Raw genomic sequence first — 21,516 nt, 5'->3', positions numbered from 1 at the left:
CTGCCTGCAGTGGGACCCCCACGCTGATCGGACCACCAGAATTAATACAGGTCAAGTGTCAAGAAGCAGCTGACTCCGTCCATTGTACAGGGGGGCGCCAGTGAGCACAGATACAGTCTGCAAGGTGTGAACAGTGCCCCACTCCTGTCCTGAGGCAGCATCTGGTACTGCAGCTCAGCCGCATCTGTAGCACATGCATCACTGATGACAGGTAAGTAGCTCCCTGTCCACCTACCTGCAGCCTGATCCCTTTCCTCTAAAGTGGATTATTGGAATTATGTACAAATAAAACGACACGAGAAGAGAACATCACATCCATTTATATCAAAAAGAGGAGGAAATCACCAATTACCAACTAATCAGACAAACGTGTAAATCAGACCCCCCCCCCATGCAGAGGTGTAGAGGTATGAGGGTGACCCCCCCCCCCAATGCAGAGGTGTAGAGGTATGAGGGTGACCCCCCCCCCCCCCAATGCAGAGGTGTAGAGGTATGAGGGTGACCCCCCCCCCCCAATGCAGAGGTGTAGAGGTATGAGGGTGACCCCCCCCCCCAATGCAGAGGTGTAGAGGTATGAGGGTGACCCCCCCCCCCCCAATGCAGAGGTGTAGAGGTATGAGGGTGACCCCCCCCCCCCCAATGCAGAGGTGTAGAGGTATGAGGGTGACCCCCCCCCCCCCAATGCAGAGGTGTAGAGGTATGAGGGTGACCCCCCCCCCCCCAATGCAGAGGTGTAGAGGTATGAGGGTGACCCCCCCCAATGCAGAGGTGTAGAGGTATGAGGGTGACCCCCCCCCCCCCAATGCAGAGGTGTAGAGGTATGAGGGTGACCCCCCCCAATGCAGAGGTGTAGAGGTATGAGGGTGACCCCCCCCCCCCCAATGCAGAGGTGTAGAGGTATGAGGGTGACCCCCCCCCCCCCAATGCAGAGGTGTAGAGGTATGAGGGTGACCCCCCCCCCCCCAATGCAGAGGTGTAGAGGTATGAGGGTGACCCCCCCCCCCCCAATGCAGAGGTGTAGAGGTATGAGGGTGACCCCCCCCCCCCCAATGCAGAGGTGTAGAGGTATGAGGGTGACCCCCCCCCCCCAATGCAGAGGTGTAGAGGTATGAGGGTGACCCCCCCCCCCCCAATGCAGAGGTGTAGAGGTATGAGGGTGACCCCCCCCCCCCCCCAATGCAGAGGTGTAGAGGTATGAGGGTGACCCCCCCCCCCCCCCCCAATGCAGAGGTGTAGAGGTATGAGGGTGACCCCCCCCCCCCCCAATGCAGAGGTGTAGAGGTATGAGGGTGACCCCCCCCCCCAATGCAGAGGTGTAGAGGTATGAGGGTGACCCCCCCCCCCAATGCAGAGGTGTAGAGGTATGAGGGTGACCCCCCCCCCAATGCAGAGGTGTAGAGGTATGAGGGTGACCCCCCCCCCAATGCAGAGGTGTAGAGGTATGAGGGTGACCCCCCCCCCCCAATGCAGAGGTGTAGAGGTATGAGGGTGACCCCCCCCCCATGCAGAGGTGTAGAGGTATGAGGGTGACCCCCCCCCCAATGCAGAGGTGTAGAGGTATGAGGGTGACCCCCCCCCCCCCCAATGCAGAGGTGTAGAGGTATGAGGGTGACCCCCCCCCCAATGCAGAGGTGTAGAGGTATGAGGGTGACCCCCCCCCCCCAATGCAGAGGTGTAGAGGTATGAGGGTGACCCCCCCCCCCCCAATGCAGAGGTGTAGAGGTATGAGGGTGACCCCCCCCCCCCCAATGCAGAGGTGTAGAGGTATGAGGGTGACCCCCCCCCCCAATGCAGAGGTGTAGAGGTATGAGGGTGACCCCCCCCCCCAATGCAGAGGTGTAGAGGTATGAGGGTGACCCCCCCCCCCCCAATGCAGAGGTGTAGAGGTATGAGGGTGACCCCCCCCCCAATGCAGAGGTGTAGAGGTATGAGGGTGACCCCCCCCCCCCCAATGCAGAGGTGTAGAGGTATGAGGGTGACCCCCCCTGTAAGGCCACAAGCACAGTTGTATATTGCACATTTTGGGGTGTCCCTTTGATTCCTGTGAGTGTTCCCCAATATTCTACAAGTACCAGGCGTCGGTCCAGGAGGGGCATTACACCTCGTCATAGTAATCCACGTGGTCCCCGGACTGGTAGGCGCCGCTCTGGAGGAGGTCCAGCATCTTGCGGGCAGAGGCCCCTGGATCCACCAACTTTCCACTATTCTTCATATGGAGGAGCTGTTCCCGCACCTCGGGGTCCGCTGTCTGCGTCCGCGCCTGCAACTGCATGTCCGTGTCCAGGGGTCCTGCATGATAAGACACGGCATCAGTCACCCCAACATCACCAGCCCCCCGTCTATCACTGCCAGGGGTCCTGCACCACCACCAGCCCCTCCCCCTCATCAGTACCGGGGGTCCTGCACCACCACCAGCCCCTCCCCCTCATCAGTACCAAGGGTCCTGCACCACCACCAGCCCCTCCCCCCTCCTATCACTGCCGGGGGTCCTGCGCCATCACCAGCCCCTCCCCCCTCCTATCACTGCCGGGGGTCCTGCGCCATCAGCAGCCCCTCCCCCTCATCAGTACCAGGGGTCCTGCACCACCACCAGCCCCTCCCCCTCATCAGTACCGGGGGTTCTGCACCACCACCAGCCCCTCCCCCTCATCAGTACCGGGGGTCCTGCGCAATCACCAGCCCCTCCCCCTCATCAGTACCAGGGGTCCTGCACCATCACCAGCCCCTCCCCCGCCAATCACTACCGGGGGTCCTGCACCACCACCAGCCCCTCCCCCTCATCAGTACCGGGGGTCCTGCACCACCACCAGCCCCTCCCCCTCATCAGTACCGGGGGTCCTGCACCACCACCAGCCAGGGGTTACAGGGAGGGGCTGGTATCCTGGGTCAGTGCCCACTAACTCCTGATGTCACATTATGCTGAACCCTGGACTCTGAGTGAGTGGAGGAGAGGTCATATGATCAGCGGGGGATGGGGCTGGTGAGCAGCGGACAGGGGGAGAGCTGTGGGCTTCTCTGTTGATGAAGTCACCCCCCCCCCCCTCTTGATGAGGTCACATCCTCCCCCCCATTGATGAGGTCACACCACCCCCAACCCCCCATTCATGAGGTCACCCCCCCCTTCATGTTGATGAGGTCACCCCCCCCCTTCATGTTGATGAGGTCACCCCCCCCCTTCATGTTGATGAGGTCACCCCCCCCCTTCATGTTGATGAGGTCACCCCCCCCTTCATGTTGATGAGGTCACCCCCCCCTTCATGTTGATGAGGTCACATCCCCCCCTTCATGTTGATGAGGTCACATCCCCCCCTTCATGTTGATGAGGTCACATCCCCCCCTTCATGTTGATGAGGTCACATCCCCCCCTTCATGTTGATGAGGTCACATCCCCCCACCGTTGATGAGGTCACCCCCCCCCTTCATGTTGATGAGGTCACACACCTGGGGCGTAGTTGAGGACCCGGACGTCTCCCTCCTCGGCTGCCAGGACCCTGAACATCATGTCTCGGGCCGCCTTCCCGGCACAGTACAGGCTCCAGGACCTGAAGGGCTGCAGCGCGGCCAGAGACGACACGTTCACCACCAGCCGCTGCAGCCCCGGCCGCCCCGGGAACACCCGCAGCAGAGAGGAGGTGAGGCACAGGGTGCAGGACACATTGAGGGACAAGTATCCCGACACCTCATCCACATCCGTCATCTCCACAAACTTCTTACTGATGTCACCCAGAGACCCTGCAAGAGAGACACATCACACATCATACATATATATCATATATCACACAGCAGACCCTGCACAAGAGACCCTGCAAGAGAGACACATCACACATCATACATATACATCACACACATGCATCACACAGCAGACCCTGCAAGAGAGACACATCACACATATACATCACACATATGCATCACACAGCAGACCCTGCAAGAGAGACGCATCACACATCATACATATATATCATACATCACACAGCAGCCCCAGCACGAGACCCTACAAGAGAGACACAGGTCATTATACATTGTACATCACACAGCCACCCCAGCATGAGACCCTGCAAGAGAGACACATCACACATCATACATATACATCACACACATGCATCACACAGCAGACCCTGCAAGAGAGACACATCACACATATACATCACACATATGCATCACACAGCAGACCCTGCAAGAGAGACGCATCACACATCATACATATATATCATACATCACACAGCAGCCCCAGCACGAGACCCTACAAGAGAGACACAGGTCATTATACATTGTACATCACACAGCCACCCCAGCATGAGACCCTGCAAGAGAGACACATCACACATATGCATCACACAGCAGACCCTGCAAGAGAGACACATCACACATATACATCACACATATGCATCACACAGCAGACCCTGCAAGAGAGACGCATCACACATCATACATATATATCATATATCACACAGCAGCCCCAGCACGAGACCCTACAAGAGAGACACAGGTCATTATACATTGTACATCACACAGCCACCCCAGCATGAGACCCTGCAAGAGAGACACATCACACATATACATCACACATATGCATCACACAGCAGACCCTGCAAGAGAGACGCATCACACATCATACATATATATCATATATCACACAGCAGCCCCAGCACGAGACCCTACAAGAGAGACACAGGTCATTATACATTGTACATCACACAGCCACCCCAGCATGAGACCCTGCAAGAGAGACACATCACACATATGCATCACACAGCAGACCCTGCAAGAGAGACGCATCACACATCATACATCACACATCATACATATACATCATACATCACACAGCCGCCCCAGCACGAGAGACCCTGCAAGTGAGACACATCATACATCACACACAGCGCATCACACATCCATCCTAGCACGAGAGACCCTGCAAGAGAGACGCATCACACATCATACATATACATCACACATATGCATCACACAGCAGACCCTGCAAGAGAGACGCATAACACATCATCATACATATACATCATACATATACATCACACACCGCGCATCACACAGCAGACCCTGCAAGAGAGACACAGGTCATTATACATATACATCATACATATACATCACACATATGCATCACACAGCAGACCATGCAAGAGAGACGCATCACACATCATGTGTGATGCGTCTCTCTTGCAGGGTCTCTCGTGCTAGGATGGCTGTGTGATGTATGATGTATGATGTGTGATGTGTCTCTCTTGCAGGGTCTCGTGCTGGGGCTGCTGTGTGATGTATGATATATATGTATGATGTGTGATGTGTCTCTCTTGCATGGTCTGCTGTGTGATGCATATGTGTGATGTATATGTATGATGTGTGATGTATATGTATAATGACCTGTGCCTCTCTTGCAGGGTCTGCTGTGTGATGCGCGGTGTGTGATGTATGATGTATATGTATGATGTGTGATGCATCACACATGTGCATCACACAGCAGACCCTGCAAGAGAGACACATCACACATAAACATCATCACACATCACACAGCCGCCCAGCACGAGAGACCCTGCAAGAGAGACACATCATACACCGCGCATCACACAGCAGACCCTGCAAGAGAGACCCAGCAAGAGAGACTCATCAATCACGCGCACCACTCATCAATCACACGCACCACTCATCACACAGCCACCCCCCAGCACGAGAGACCCTGCAAGAGAGACACAGCTAAGACATACATCAATAAATGTGTACATTAGAGAGAGACACAACTGATACATACATCATCATACATATACATCACACAGTGGCTGCCTGCATGAGAGACACAGCCGCCGTCAGCACACATACATCATACATGTCATACACCGATATATACACACACATCATACATCACACAGAGGCCGCCAGCACACAGCATTCACCAGTGTATATACACACACATCACACTATAAATACCAGTATATACACACACATCACACAGCTGCCGCCAGCACATATACATCATACATGTCATACACCAGTATACGGTATATACACACACATCACACATATCCATCACACAGCCGCCACCAGCACATATACATCATACATGTCATATACCAGTATACGGTATATACACACACACATCACACATATCCATCACACAGCTGCCACCAGCACATATACATCATACATGGCATACACCAGTATACGGTATATACACACACATCACACATATCCATCACACAGCTGCCGCCAGCACATATACATCATACATGTCATACACCAGTATACGGTATATACACACACACATCACACATATCCATCACACAGCTGCCACCAGCACATATACATCATACATGTCATATACCAGTATACGGTATATACACACACATCACACATATCCATCACACAGCCGCCACCAGCACATATACATCATACATGGCATACACCAGTATACGGTATATACACACACACATCACACATATCCATCACACAGCTGCCACCAGCACATATACATCATACATGGCATACACCAGTATACGGTATATACACACACACATCACACATATCCATCACACAGCTGCCACCAGCACATATACATCATACATGGCATACACCAGTATACGGTATATACACACACACATCACACATATCCATCACACAGCTGCCACCAGCACATATACATCATACATGTCATACACCAGTATACGGTATATACACACACATCACACATATCCATCACACAGCTGCCACCAGCACATATACATCATACATGTCATACACCAGTATACGGTATATACACACACATCACACATATCCATCACACAGCTGCCACCAGCACATATACATCATACATGGCATACACCAGTATACGGTATATACACACACATCACACATATCCATCACACAGCCGCCAGCACATATACATCATACATGTCATACACCAGTATACGGTATATACACACACATCACACATATCCATCACACAGCTGCCACCAGCACATATACATCATACATGTCATACACCAGTATACGGTATATACACACACATCACACATATCCATCACACAGCTGCCACCAGCACATATACATCATACATGTCATACACCAGTATACGGTATATACACACACATCACACATATCCATCACACAGCTGCCACCAGCACATATACATCATACATGTCATACACCAGTATACGGTATATACACACACATCACACATATCCATCACACAGCTGCCACCAGCACATATACATCATACATGTCATATACCAGTATACGGTATATACACACACATCACACATATCCATCACACAGCTGCCACCAGCACATATACATCATACATGTCATACACCAGTATACGGTATATACACACACACACACACATCACACATATCCATCACACAGCTGCCACCAGCACATATACATCATACATGTCATATACCAGTATACGGTATATACACACACATCACACATATCCATCACACAGCTGCCACCAGCACATATACATCATACATGTCATACACCAGTATACGGTATATACACACACACACATCACACATATCCATCACACAGCTGCCACCAGCACATATACATCATACATGTCATATACCAGTATACGGTATATACACACACATCACACATATCCATCACACAGCTGCCACCAGCACATATACATCATACATGTCATACACCAGTATACGGTATATACACACACATCACACATATCCATCACACAGCTGCCACCAGCACATATACATCATACATGTCATATACCAGTATACAGTATATACACACACATCACACATATCCATCACACAGCTGCCACCAGCACATATACATCATACATGTCATACACCAGTATACGGTATATACACACACACACATCACACATATCCATCACACAGCTGCCACCAGCACATATACATCATACATGTCATATACCAGTATACGGTATATACACACACATCACACATATCCATCACACAGCTGCCACCAGCACATATACATCATACATGTCATACACCAGTATACGGTATATACACACACATCACACATATCCATCACACAGCTGCCACCAGCACATATACATCATACATGTCATACACCAGTATACGGTATATACACACACATCACACATATCCATCACACAGCTGCCACCAGCACATATACATCATACATGTCATACACCAGTATACGGTATATACACACACATCACACATATCCATCACACAGCTGCCACCAGCACATATACATCATACATGTCATACACCAGTATACGGTATATACACACACATCACACATATCCATCACACAGCTGCCACCAGCACATATACATCATACATGTCATACACCAGTATACGGTATATACACACACACACACACATCACACATATCCATCACACAGCTGCCACCAGCACATATACATCATACATGTCATATACCAGTATACGGTATATACACACACATCACACATATCCATCACACAGCTGCCACCAGCACATATACATCATACATGTCATACACCAGTATACGGTATATACACACACACACATCACACATATCCATCACACAGCTGCCACCAGCACATATACATCATACATGTCATATACCAGTATACGGTATATACACACACATCACACATATCCATCACACAGCTGCCACCAGCACATATACATCATACATGTCATACACCAGTATACGGTATATACACACACATCACACATATCCATCACACAGCTGCCACCAGCACATATACATCATACATGTCATATACCAGTATACGGTATATACACACACATCACACATATCCATCACACAGCTGCCACCAGCACATATACATCATACATGTCATACACCAGTATACGGTATATACACACACACACATCACACATATCCATCACACAGCTGCCACCAGCACATATACATCATACATGTCATATACCAGTATACGGTATATACACACACATCACACATATCCATCACACAGCTGCCACCAGCACATATACATCATACATGTCATACACCAGTATACGGTATATACACACACATCACACATATCCATCACACAGCTGCCACCAGCACATATACATCATACATGTCATACACCAGTATACGGTATATACACACACATCACACATATCCATCACACAGCTGCCACCAGCACATATACATCATACATGTCATACACCAGTATACGGTATATACACACACATCACACATATCCATCACACAGCTGCCACCAGCACATATACATCATACATGTCATACACCAGTATACGGTATATACACACACATCACACATATCCATCACACAGCTGCCACCAGCACATATACATCATACATGTCATACACCAGTATACGGTATATACACACACATCACACATATCCATCACACAGCTGCCACCAGCACATACAGTGTCATGGCCATTAGTTTTGAGAATGATACAAATGTTAATTGTTACAAAGTCTCCTGCATCAGGTTGTATAATGGTAATTTGCATATTCTCCAGAATGTTATAAAGAGTGATCAGCTTAACAGCAATTAATTGCAAAGTCAATATTTGCCTAGAAAATGAACTTTTTCCCCCAAAACACATTTCAGCTTCATTGCAGGCGCCTTAGGCGGAGCAGCGGCCATGGTGTCAGTGATGTCTCCAGTAACACAGGTGCGGGGGCTGATGGGGACAGGGCGGGGGACAATCTGTCAGGATTAACCCCTTCACGCTGTGCGCCCCAGACATATGAAGGGTGTATGAAGAGGGCTCAGGGGCTAAGTGTTCACTTCTTCTTTTGACTTAGCTGGCGGTCTTCATTTGACCCGAGGCTGAATGGTTTCTGCAGATTCGTTACAATGAGCCAGTGGCAAAAACTCCATATACTCCAATACAGTTGCATTGCAGCATATGGTAGGAACGATCCTAGACCCTAGAGCAGTGGTGGCGAACCTATGGCACGGGTGCCAGATGTGGCACTCAGAGCCTTTTCTGTGGGCACCCAGGCCATCACCCCAGGACAGAATTTTCTAGATGTGACTCAAGGCTTCCTCCTGCAGTCCAAGACAGCCATGGACATGCTATGCTCAGTGTTATTTTTAAGAGAAACCTCCTTGGCTACCAGGACTACACAAGAAACAAGGTGTTGACAGAGATAGATTATTGTTGGAGCTCCTGCTCTGGGTCACCTGGAAGGAAGCTAAAATTAAAATTTCTCCATCTTCTTTCTATTGTATTGGTGTCCTCAGGACACAAATACGATTGAAACTTGTGATACAGCTGGGATCAATAGGTTGCTGCCGAAATTGTCATGTAGGCACTTAACGACATAAAAGTAGGTTTTGTTTGTTGGTTGGGCACTCTGTCTATAAAAGGTTTGCCATCACTGCCCTAGAGGGTCTAAGAAATAGTGTAAAAAAAAAAAAAAAAAAGTTTAAAAAATTTTTATAAAATGTTAAGTTCAAATCACCCCCCCTTCCCTAGAACTGATATAAAACATAATAAACAGTAATAATCACAAGGTCATTAGGTAATGAAAAGTGATCAAAATGTCGCACAGACCTCTAAATGGTAGCAATGCAAACGTCGGCTCATTTTGCAAAAAAATGACCCCTCCCCCAGCTCCGCCCCAAAGTATGGAAAAGTTATTAGCATCAGAAGATGGCAAATTTTTTTTTTCCTTTTTCATACATATTCGTTTAATTTTTGAAAATGTAGTAAAACTCAATAAAACCCGTATAAATTTGGTATCACCGCGATCGCACCGAACCAAAGAATAAAGCAGACGTGTTTTTCGGAGTGCAAAGTGAAAGTCGTAAACACTGAGCCCACAAGAACGTGACGCACGTGCAATTTTTTCACGCTTCCCAGTACACGGCATGTTATAATAAATAACATCACATAAATGTAAACTTTGTTACACACAAAATAAGCCCTCACACAGCTCTGTACACGGGAAAATGAAAAGGTTATGGATTTTTGAAGGTGGAGAGCGAGAAATGAGCGAAAAACCCTGCGTCCTTAAGGGGTTAAAGGGGTATTCTCCTCTCGTCTGGGCAGTCACATTCACTTTCATTAATCTGCCATATATAAACATTTCTTCAATTGGATGTTATTAAAAAAATGTTCCCGTGTGAAGATAATTTCTCATAAATGTAGTGATATGGTCCCTTAGAAATGAGATAGCTTCCTTGGATACGACCACCTCTGCTGGAGGGATTGCACAAAGAAACAAATTGTTTTTGTATATGAAATATCTGGGAGTTACTGCAGGTCCCACAGCCGTCCTGTGGTAATGATTGCTGAATCCTGCTGGTCCGGCAGGACTCTATAGCGCAAGTCTGGCCACCGCTGCCAAAATGTGAGGTGGTCGTATCCAAGGAAGCCATCTCCTTTCTAAGGGACAACATGACTACATTTATGAGAAATTATCTTCACACAGGAACATTTTTTTAATAACATCCAATTGAAGAAATGTTTACAAATGGCAAATTAATTAAATTAAATGTAAATGCCCAGATGGGAATACCCCTTTAAGTAAGAATCACACCACTGGACACTTTAGGCTGGAGGCTGGTGCTTGGCATCATTGTTTCTCTTCTGTTACCCATGGTTATCTCTAAAGAAACACGCGCAGTCATCATTGCACTGCACAAAACTGTCCACAGGGAAGAGTATCGCAGCGAGAAAGATGTCACCTCAGTCACCAATCTATCGCATCATCAAGGAATTCAAGGAGAGAGGCTCCATTGTTACCAAAAAGGCTCCAGGGCGCCCAAGAAGGACCAGCAAGCACCAGGACCGGCTCTTACAAGTGTCTCAGCTTGGGGATGGGGCTCCCAGCATCGCAGAGCTCAGGAATGGCAGCAGCAGGTGTGAGGCATCTGCACGCACTGTGACACTGCGGAGACTCCTGGAGCAAGGCCTGGTGTCCAGGAGGGCAGCACAGAAGCCGCTTCTCTCCAGAAACCATCAGGAACAGACGGATATTCTGCAGGAGGTGCAGGGAGTGGACGCTGAGGACTGGGGAACAGACGGATATTCTGCAGGAGGTGCAGGGAGTGGACGCTGAGGACTGGGGGACAGACGGATATTCTGCAGGAGGTGCAGGGAGTGGACGCTGAGGACTGGGGGACAGACGGATATTCTGCAGGAGGTGCAGGGAGTGGACGCTGAGGACTGGGGAACAGACGGATATTCTGCAGGAGGTGCAGGGAGTGGACGCTGAGGACTGGGGAACAGACGGATATTCTGCAGGAGGTGCAGGGAGTGGACGCTGAGGACTGGGGGACAGACGGATATTCTGCAGGAGGTGCAGGGAGTGGACGCTGAGGACTGGGGGACAGACGGATATTCTGCAGGAGGTGCAGGGAGTGGACGCTGAGGACTGGGGGACAGACGGATATTCTGCAGGAGGTGCAGGGAGTGGACGCTGAGGACTGGGGGGACAGACGGATATTCTGCAGGAGGTGCAGGGAGTGGACGCTGAGGACTGGGGGGACAGACGGATATTCTGCAGGAGGTGCAGGGAGTGGACGCTGAGGACTGGGGGACAGACGGATATTCTGCAGGAGGTGCAGGGAGCGGACGCTGAGGACTGGGGGACAGACGGATATTCTGCAGGAGGTGCAGGGAGTGGACGCTGAGGACTGGGGGGACAGACGGATATTCTGCAGGAGGTGCAGGGAGTGGACGCTGAGGACTGGGGGGACAGACGGATATTCTGCAGGAGGTGCAGGGAGTGGACGCTGAGGACTGGGGGGGGTCATTGTCGCTGATTAATCCCCTTTCCCCAGATCTTATCCTATTGAGAACTTGTGGTCAATCATCAGGAGACGGGGGACAAACAAAACCAACACATTGTGACAGAATGCAGCAGTGATTGTGTCATTCTCAAAACTTATGGCCATGACTGTATGTCATACATGTACGTCACACACCACTATATACACCCGTATATACACACACACACACACACCACTATATACACCCGTATATACACACACACACACACACCACTATATACACCCGTATATACACACACCACTATATACACCCGTATATACACACACACACACCACTATATACACCCGTATATACACACACACACACACCACTATATACACCCGTATATACACACACACACCACTATATACACCCGTATATACACCCGTATATACACACACACACACACACACCACTATATACACCCGTATATACACACACACCACTATATACACCCGTATATACACACACACACCACTATATACACCCGTATATACACACACACACCACTATATACACCCGTATATACACACACACCACTATATACACCCGTATATACACACACACACACACACACCACTATATACACCCGTATATACACACACACACACACACACCACTATATACACCCGTATATACACACACACACACACACACCACTATATACACCCGTATATACACACACACACACCACTATATACACCCGTATATACACACACACACACACACCACTATATACACCCGTATATACACACACACACACACCACTATATACACCCGTATATACACACACACACACACACACCACTATATACACCCGTATATACACACACACACACACCACTATATACACCCGTATATACACACACACACACCACTATATACACAAGTATATACACACACACACCACTATATACACCCGTATATACACACACACACACCACTATATACACCCGTATATACACACACACACACACACCACTATATACACCCGTATATACACACACACACACACACACCACTATATACACCCGTATATACACACACACACCACTATATACACCCGTATATACACACACACACCACTATATACACCCGTATATACACACACACACCACTATATACACCCGTATATACACACACACACACACACACCACTATATACACCCGTATATACACACACACACACACACACCACTATATACACCCGTATATACACACACACACACCACTATATACACCCGTATATACACACACACCACTATATACACCCGTATATACACACACACACACACACACACACACACCACTATATACACCCGTATATACACACACACACACACACACCACTATATACACCCGTATATACACACACACACCACTATATACACCCGTATATACACACACACACCACTATATACACCCGTATATACACACACACACACACACCACTATATACACCCGTATATACACACACACACCACTATATACACCCGTATATACACACACACACCACTATATACACCCGTATATACACACACACACACACACCACTATATACACCCGTATATACACACACACACACACACCACTATATACACCCGTATATACACACACACACACACCACTATATACACCCGTATATACACACACACCACTATATACACCCGTATATACACACACACACACACACACACACACCACTATATACACCCGTATATACACACACACACACCACTATATACACCCGTATATACACACACACACACCACTATATACACCCGTATATACACACACACACACACACACCACTATATACACCCGTATATACACACACACACACACACACCACTATATACACCCGTATATACACACACACACACACCACTATATACACCCGTATATACACACACACACACACCACTATATACACCCGTATATACACACACACACACACCACTATATACACCCGTATATACACACACACACCACTATATACACACACACACACACACACACCACTATATACACCCGTATATACACACACACACCACTATATACACCCGTATATACACACACACACACACCACTATATACACCCGTATATACACACACACACACACCACTATATACACACACACACCACTATATACACCCGTATATACACACACACACCACTATATACACCCGTATATACACACACACACACCACTATATACACCCGTATATACACACACACACCACTATATACACCCGTATATACACACACACACACACACCACTATATACACCCGTATATACACACACACACACACACACACACCACTATATACACCCGTATATACACACACACACCACTATATACACCCGTATATACACACACACACACACACACACCACTATATACACCCGTATATACACACACACACCACTATATACACCCGTATATACACACACACACCACTATATACACCCGTATATACACACACACACCACTATATACACCCGTATATACACACACACACACACCACTATATACACCCGTATATACACACACACACACACACACACACACCACTATATACACCCGTATATACACACACACACACACCACTATATACACACACACACACACACACCACTATATACACCCGTATATACACACACACACACCACTATATACACCCGTATATACACACACACACACACCACTATATACACCCGTATATACACACACACACACACACCACTATATACACCCGTATATATACACACACACACACACCACTATATACACCCGTATATACACACACACACACACACCACTATATACACCCGTATATACACACACACACACACACACACACCACTATATACACCCGTATATACACACACACACACACACCACTATATACACCCGTATATACACACACACACACACACACACCACTATATACACCCGTATATACACACACACACACACACACCACTATATACACCCGTATATACACACACACACACACACACACCACTATATACACCCGTATATACACACACACACACACACACACCACTATATACACCCGTATATATACACACACACACACACACACACACCACTATATACACCCGTATATACACACACACACACACACACCACTATATACACCCGTATATACACACACACACACACCACTATATACACACACCACTATATACACCCGTATATACACACACACACACCACTATATACACCCGTATATACACACACACACACACACCACTATATACACCCGTATATACACACACACACACACACACCACTATATACACCCGTATATACACACACACACACACACCACTATATACACCCGTATATACACACACACACACACCACTATATACACCCGTATATACACACACACACACACCACTATATACACCCGTATATACACACACACACACACCACTATATACACCCGTATATACACACACACCACTATATACACCCGTATATACACACACACACACACCACTATATACACCCGTATATACACACACACACACCACTATATACACCCGTATATACACACACACACCACTATATACACCCGTATATACACACACACACCACTATATACACCCGTATATACACACACACACACACACACACCACTATATACACCCGTATATACACACACACACACACCACTATATACACCCGTATATACACACACACACACCACTATATACACCCGTATATACACACACACACCACTATATACACCCGTATATACACACACACACACCACTATATACACCCGTATATACACACACACACACACACACACCACTATATACACCCGTATATACACACACACACACACCACTATATACACCCGTATATACACACACACACACACCACTATATACACCCGTATATACACACACACACACCACTATATACACCCGTATATACACACACACACACACCACTATATACACCCGTATATACACACACACACACACCACTATATACACCCGTATATACACACACACACACACCACTATATACACCCGTATATACACACACACACACACCACTATATACACCCGTATATACACACACACACACACACCACTATATACACCCGTATATACACACACACACACACACACACCACTATATACACCCGTATATACACACACACACACACACCACTATATACACCCGTATATACACACACACACACACACACACCACTATATACACCCGTATATACACACACACACACACACACCACTATATACACCCGTATATACACACACACACACACACCACTATATACACCCGTATATACACACACACACCACTATATACACCCGTATATACACACACACACACACCACTATATACACACACCACTATATACACCCGTATATACACACACACACACCACTATATACACCCGTATATACACACACACACACACCACTATATACACACACCACTATATACACCCGTATATACACACACACACACACCACTATATACACCCGTATATACACACACCACTATATACACCCGTATATACACACACACCACTATATACACCCGTATATACACACACACACACCACTATATACACCCGTATATACACACACACACACACCACTATATACACCCGTATATACACACACACACCACTATATACACCCGTATATACACACACACACACACACCACTATATACACCCGTATATACACACACACACACCACTATATACACCCGTATATACACACACACACACCACTATATACACCCGTATATACACACACACACACACCACTATATACACACACCACTATATACACCCGTATATACACACACACACACACACCACTATATACACCCGTATATACACACACACACACACCACTATATACACCCGTATATACACACACACACACACCACTATATACACCCGTATATACACACACACACACACACACCACTATATACACCCGTATATACACACACCACTATATACACCCGTATATACACACACACACACACACCACTATATACACCCGTATATACACACACACCACTATATACACCCGTATATACACACACACACACACCACTATATACACCCGTATATACACACACACACACACCACTATATACACCCGTATATACACACACCACTATATACACCCGTATATACACACACCACTATATACACCCGTATATACACACACCACTATATACACCCGTATATACACACACCACTATATACACCCGTATATACACACACCACTATATACACCCGTATATACACACACCACTATATACACCCGTATATACACACACCACTATATACACCCGTATATACACACACCACTATATACACCCGTATATACACACACCACTATATACACCCGTATATACACACACCACTATATACACCCGCACACACACCACTATATACACCCGTATATACACACACACACACCACTATATACACCCGTATATACACACACACACACCACTATATACACCCGTATATACACACACACACACACCACTATATACACCCGTATATACACACACACACACCACTATATACACCCGTATATACACACACACACACACCACTATATACACCCGTATATACACACACACACACACCACTATATACACCCGTATATACACACACACACACACCACTATATACACCCGTATATACACACACACACACACCACTATATACACCCGTATATACACACACACCACTATATACACCCGTATATACACACACACACACACCACTATATACACCCGTATATACACACACACCACTATATACACCCGTATATACACACACACCACTATATACACCCGTATATACACACACACCACTATATACACCCGTATATACACACACACCACTATATACACCCGTATATACACACACCACTATATACACCCGTATATACACACACCACTATATACACCCGTATATACACACACACACACCACTATATACACCCGTATATACACACACACACACACCACTATATACACCCGTATATACACACACACACACACCACTATATACACCCGTATATACACACACACACACACCACTATATACACCCGTATATACACACACACACACACCACTATATACACCCGTATATACACACACACACACACACCACTATATACACCCGTATATACACACACACACACACCACTATATACACCCGTATATACACACACACACACACCACTATATACACCCGTATATACACACACACACACACCACTATATACACCCGTATATACACACACACACACACCACTATATACACCCGTATATACACACACACACACACCACTATATACACCCGTATATACACACACACACACACCACTATATACACCCGTATATACACACACACACACACACCACTATATACACCCGTATATACACACACACACACACACCACTATATACACCCGTATATACACACACACACACACACCACTATATACACCCGTATATACACACACACACACACACCACTATATACACCCGTATATACACACACACACACACCACTATATACACCCGTATATACACACACACACACACCACTATATACACCCGTATATACACACACACACACACCACTATATACACCCGTATATACACACACACACACACCACTATATACACCCGTATATACACACACACACACACCACTATATACACCCGTATATACACACACACACACACCACTATATACACCCGTATATACACACACACACACACCACTATATACACCCGTATATACACACACACACACACCACTATATACACCCGTATATACACACACACACACACACCACTATATACACCCGTATATACACACACACACCACTATATACACCCGTATATACACACACACACACACACCACTATATACACCCGTATATACACACACACACACACCACTATATACACCCGTATATACACACACACACACCACTATATACACCCGTATATACACACACACACACCACTATATACACCCGTATATACACACACACACACCACTATATACACCCGTATATACACACACACACACCACTATATACACCCGTATATACACACACACACCACTATATACACCCGTATATACACACACACACCACTATATACACCCGTATATACACACACACACCACTATATACACCCGTATATACACACACACACCACTATATACACCCGTATATACACACACACACACCACTATATACACCCGTATATACACACACACACACCACTATATACACCCGTATATACACACACACACACCACTATATACACCCGTATATACACACACACACACCACTATATACACCCGTATATACACACACACACACCACTATATACACCCGTATATACACACACACACACCACTATATACACCCGTATATACACACACACACACCACTATATACACCCGTATATACACACACACACACCACTATATACACCCGTATATACACACACACACACCACTATATACACCCGTATATACACACACACACACCACTATATACACCCGTATATACACACACACACACCACTATATACACCCGTATATACACACACACACACCACTATATACACCCGTATATACACACACACACACCACTATATACACCCGTATATACACACACACACACCACTATATACACCCGTATATACACACACACACACCACTATATACACCCGTATATACACACACACACACCACTATATACACCCGTATATACACACACACACCACTATATACACCCGTATATACACACACACACCACTATATACACCCGTATATACACACACACACCACTATATACACCCGTATATACACACACACACCACTATATACACCCGTATATACACACACACACCACTATATACACCCGTATATACACACACACACCACTATATACACCCGTATATACACACACACACCACTATATACACCCGTATATACACACACACACCACTATATACACCCGTATATACACACACACACCACTATATACACCCGTATATACACACACACACCACTATATACACCCGTATATACACACACACACCACTATATACACCCGTATATACACACACACACACCACTATATACACCCGTATATACACACACACACCACTATATACACCCGTATATACACACACACACCACTATATACACCCGTATATACACACACACACCACTATATACACCCGTATATACACACACACCACTATATACACCCGTATAGACATGATACACATCCCCCCGGTTCCGGTACCGGCGTTGTTGATGATGAGGAGGGTCTGGGCCCGGTCCCGGCCGCTCATCTCCTCCGCCGCCCGCACCGTCCTCCTCACCCCGTCCTCGTTGCTGAGATCTGCCGGCAGCCAGTGCACGGTGACCCCCGGACATCTCCCCCGCAGCTCCTCCGCCTCCTGCCGCAGCTTCTCCTCGGAGCGGGACACCAGCAGCAGCTTCGAGCCCGGAGACACCCGGGACACCAACTCCCGGCACACGGAGAGCCCGAACCCCCGGGAGCCGCCGGTCACCACACACACTGCGCGACCCAGAGCCATCACCGCAGAGCACAGGCTCCTCCCCGGGGCGGGGTCACTACCGAGCACAGTCTCCTCCCAGGGGCGGGGTCACTACCGAGCAT

At 46.9% G+C, this 21,516-nt stretch overlaps 1 protein-coding gene across 1 annotated transcript; it reads right to left on the bottom strand.

Moving 5' to 3' along the window:
- Positions 1–1,949: 1,949 nt before the first annotated feature.
- Positions 1,950–21,516, bottom strand: SPR (sepiapterin reductase). The gene is made up of 3 exons (XM_072126394.1): positions 21,136–21,516; positions 3,442–3,732; positions 1,950–2,289 (listed from the first exon to the last, which is right to left on the bottom strand). Exons 1-3 carry the CDS (start codon positions 21,431–21,433, stop codon positions 2,096–2,098), a joined length of 783 nt encoding a protein of 260 aa, XP_071982495.1. The 5' UTR covers positions 21,434–21,516; the 3' UTR covers positions 1,950–2,095.

The sequence above is a fragment of the Engystomops pustulosus genome, chromosome 1 (genome assembly GCF_040894005.1).
Source record: "Engystomops pustulosus chromosome 1, aEngPut4.maternal, whole genome shotgun sequence".
Classification (NCBI taxonomy): Eukaryota; Metazoa; Chordata; class Amphibia; order Anura; family Leptodactylidae; genus Engystomops; species Engystomops pustulosus.
Note: the sequence above shows the minus strand (reverse complement) of the source record. Positions and strands in the feature narration are given on the sequence as shown.

Excerpts from the sequence above, each read along its gene's own strand:
- SPR (XM_072126394.1), bottom strand. The coding sequence starts at position 21,433 with ATGGCTCTGGGTCGCGCAGTGTGTGTGGTGACCGGCGGCTCCCGGGGG. Across the intron at positions 3,733-21,135 it reads CCTCATCATCAACAACGCCG|GGTCTCTGGGTGACATCAGT; the intron begins GTACCGGAACCG and ends TCTCTCTTGCAG. Across the intron at positions 2,290-3,441 it reads GGTCCTCAACTACGCCCCAG|GACCCCTGGACACGGACATG; the intron begins GTGTGTGACCTC and ends CTTATCATGCAG.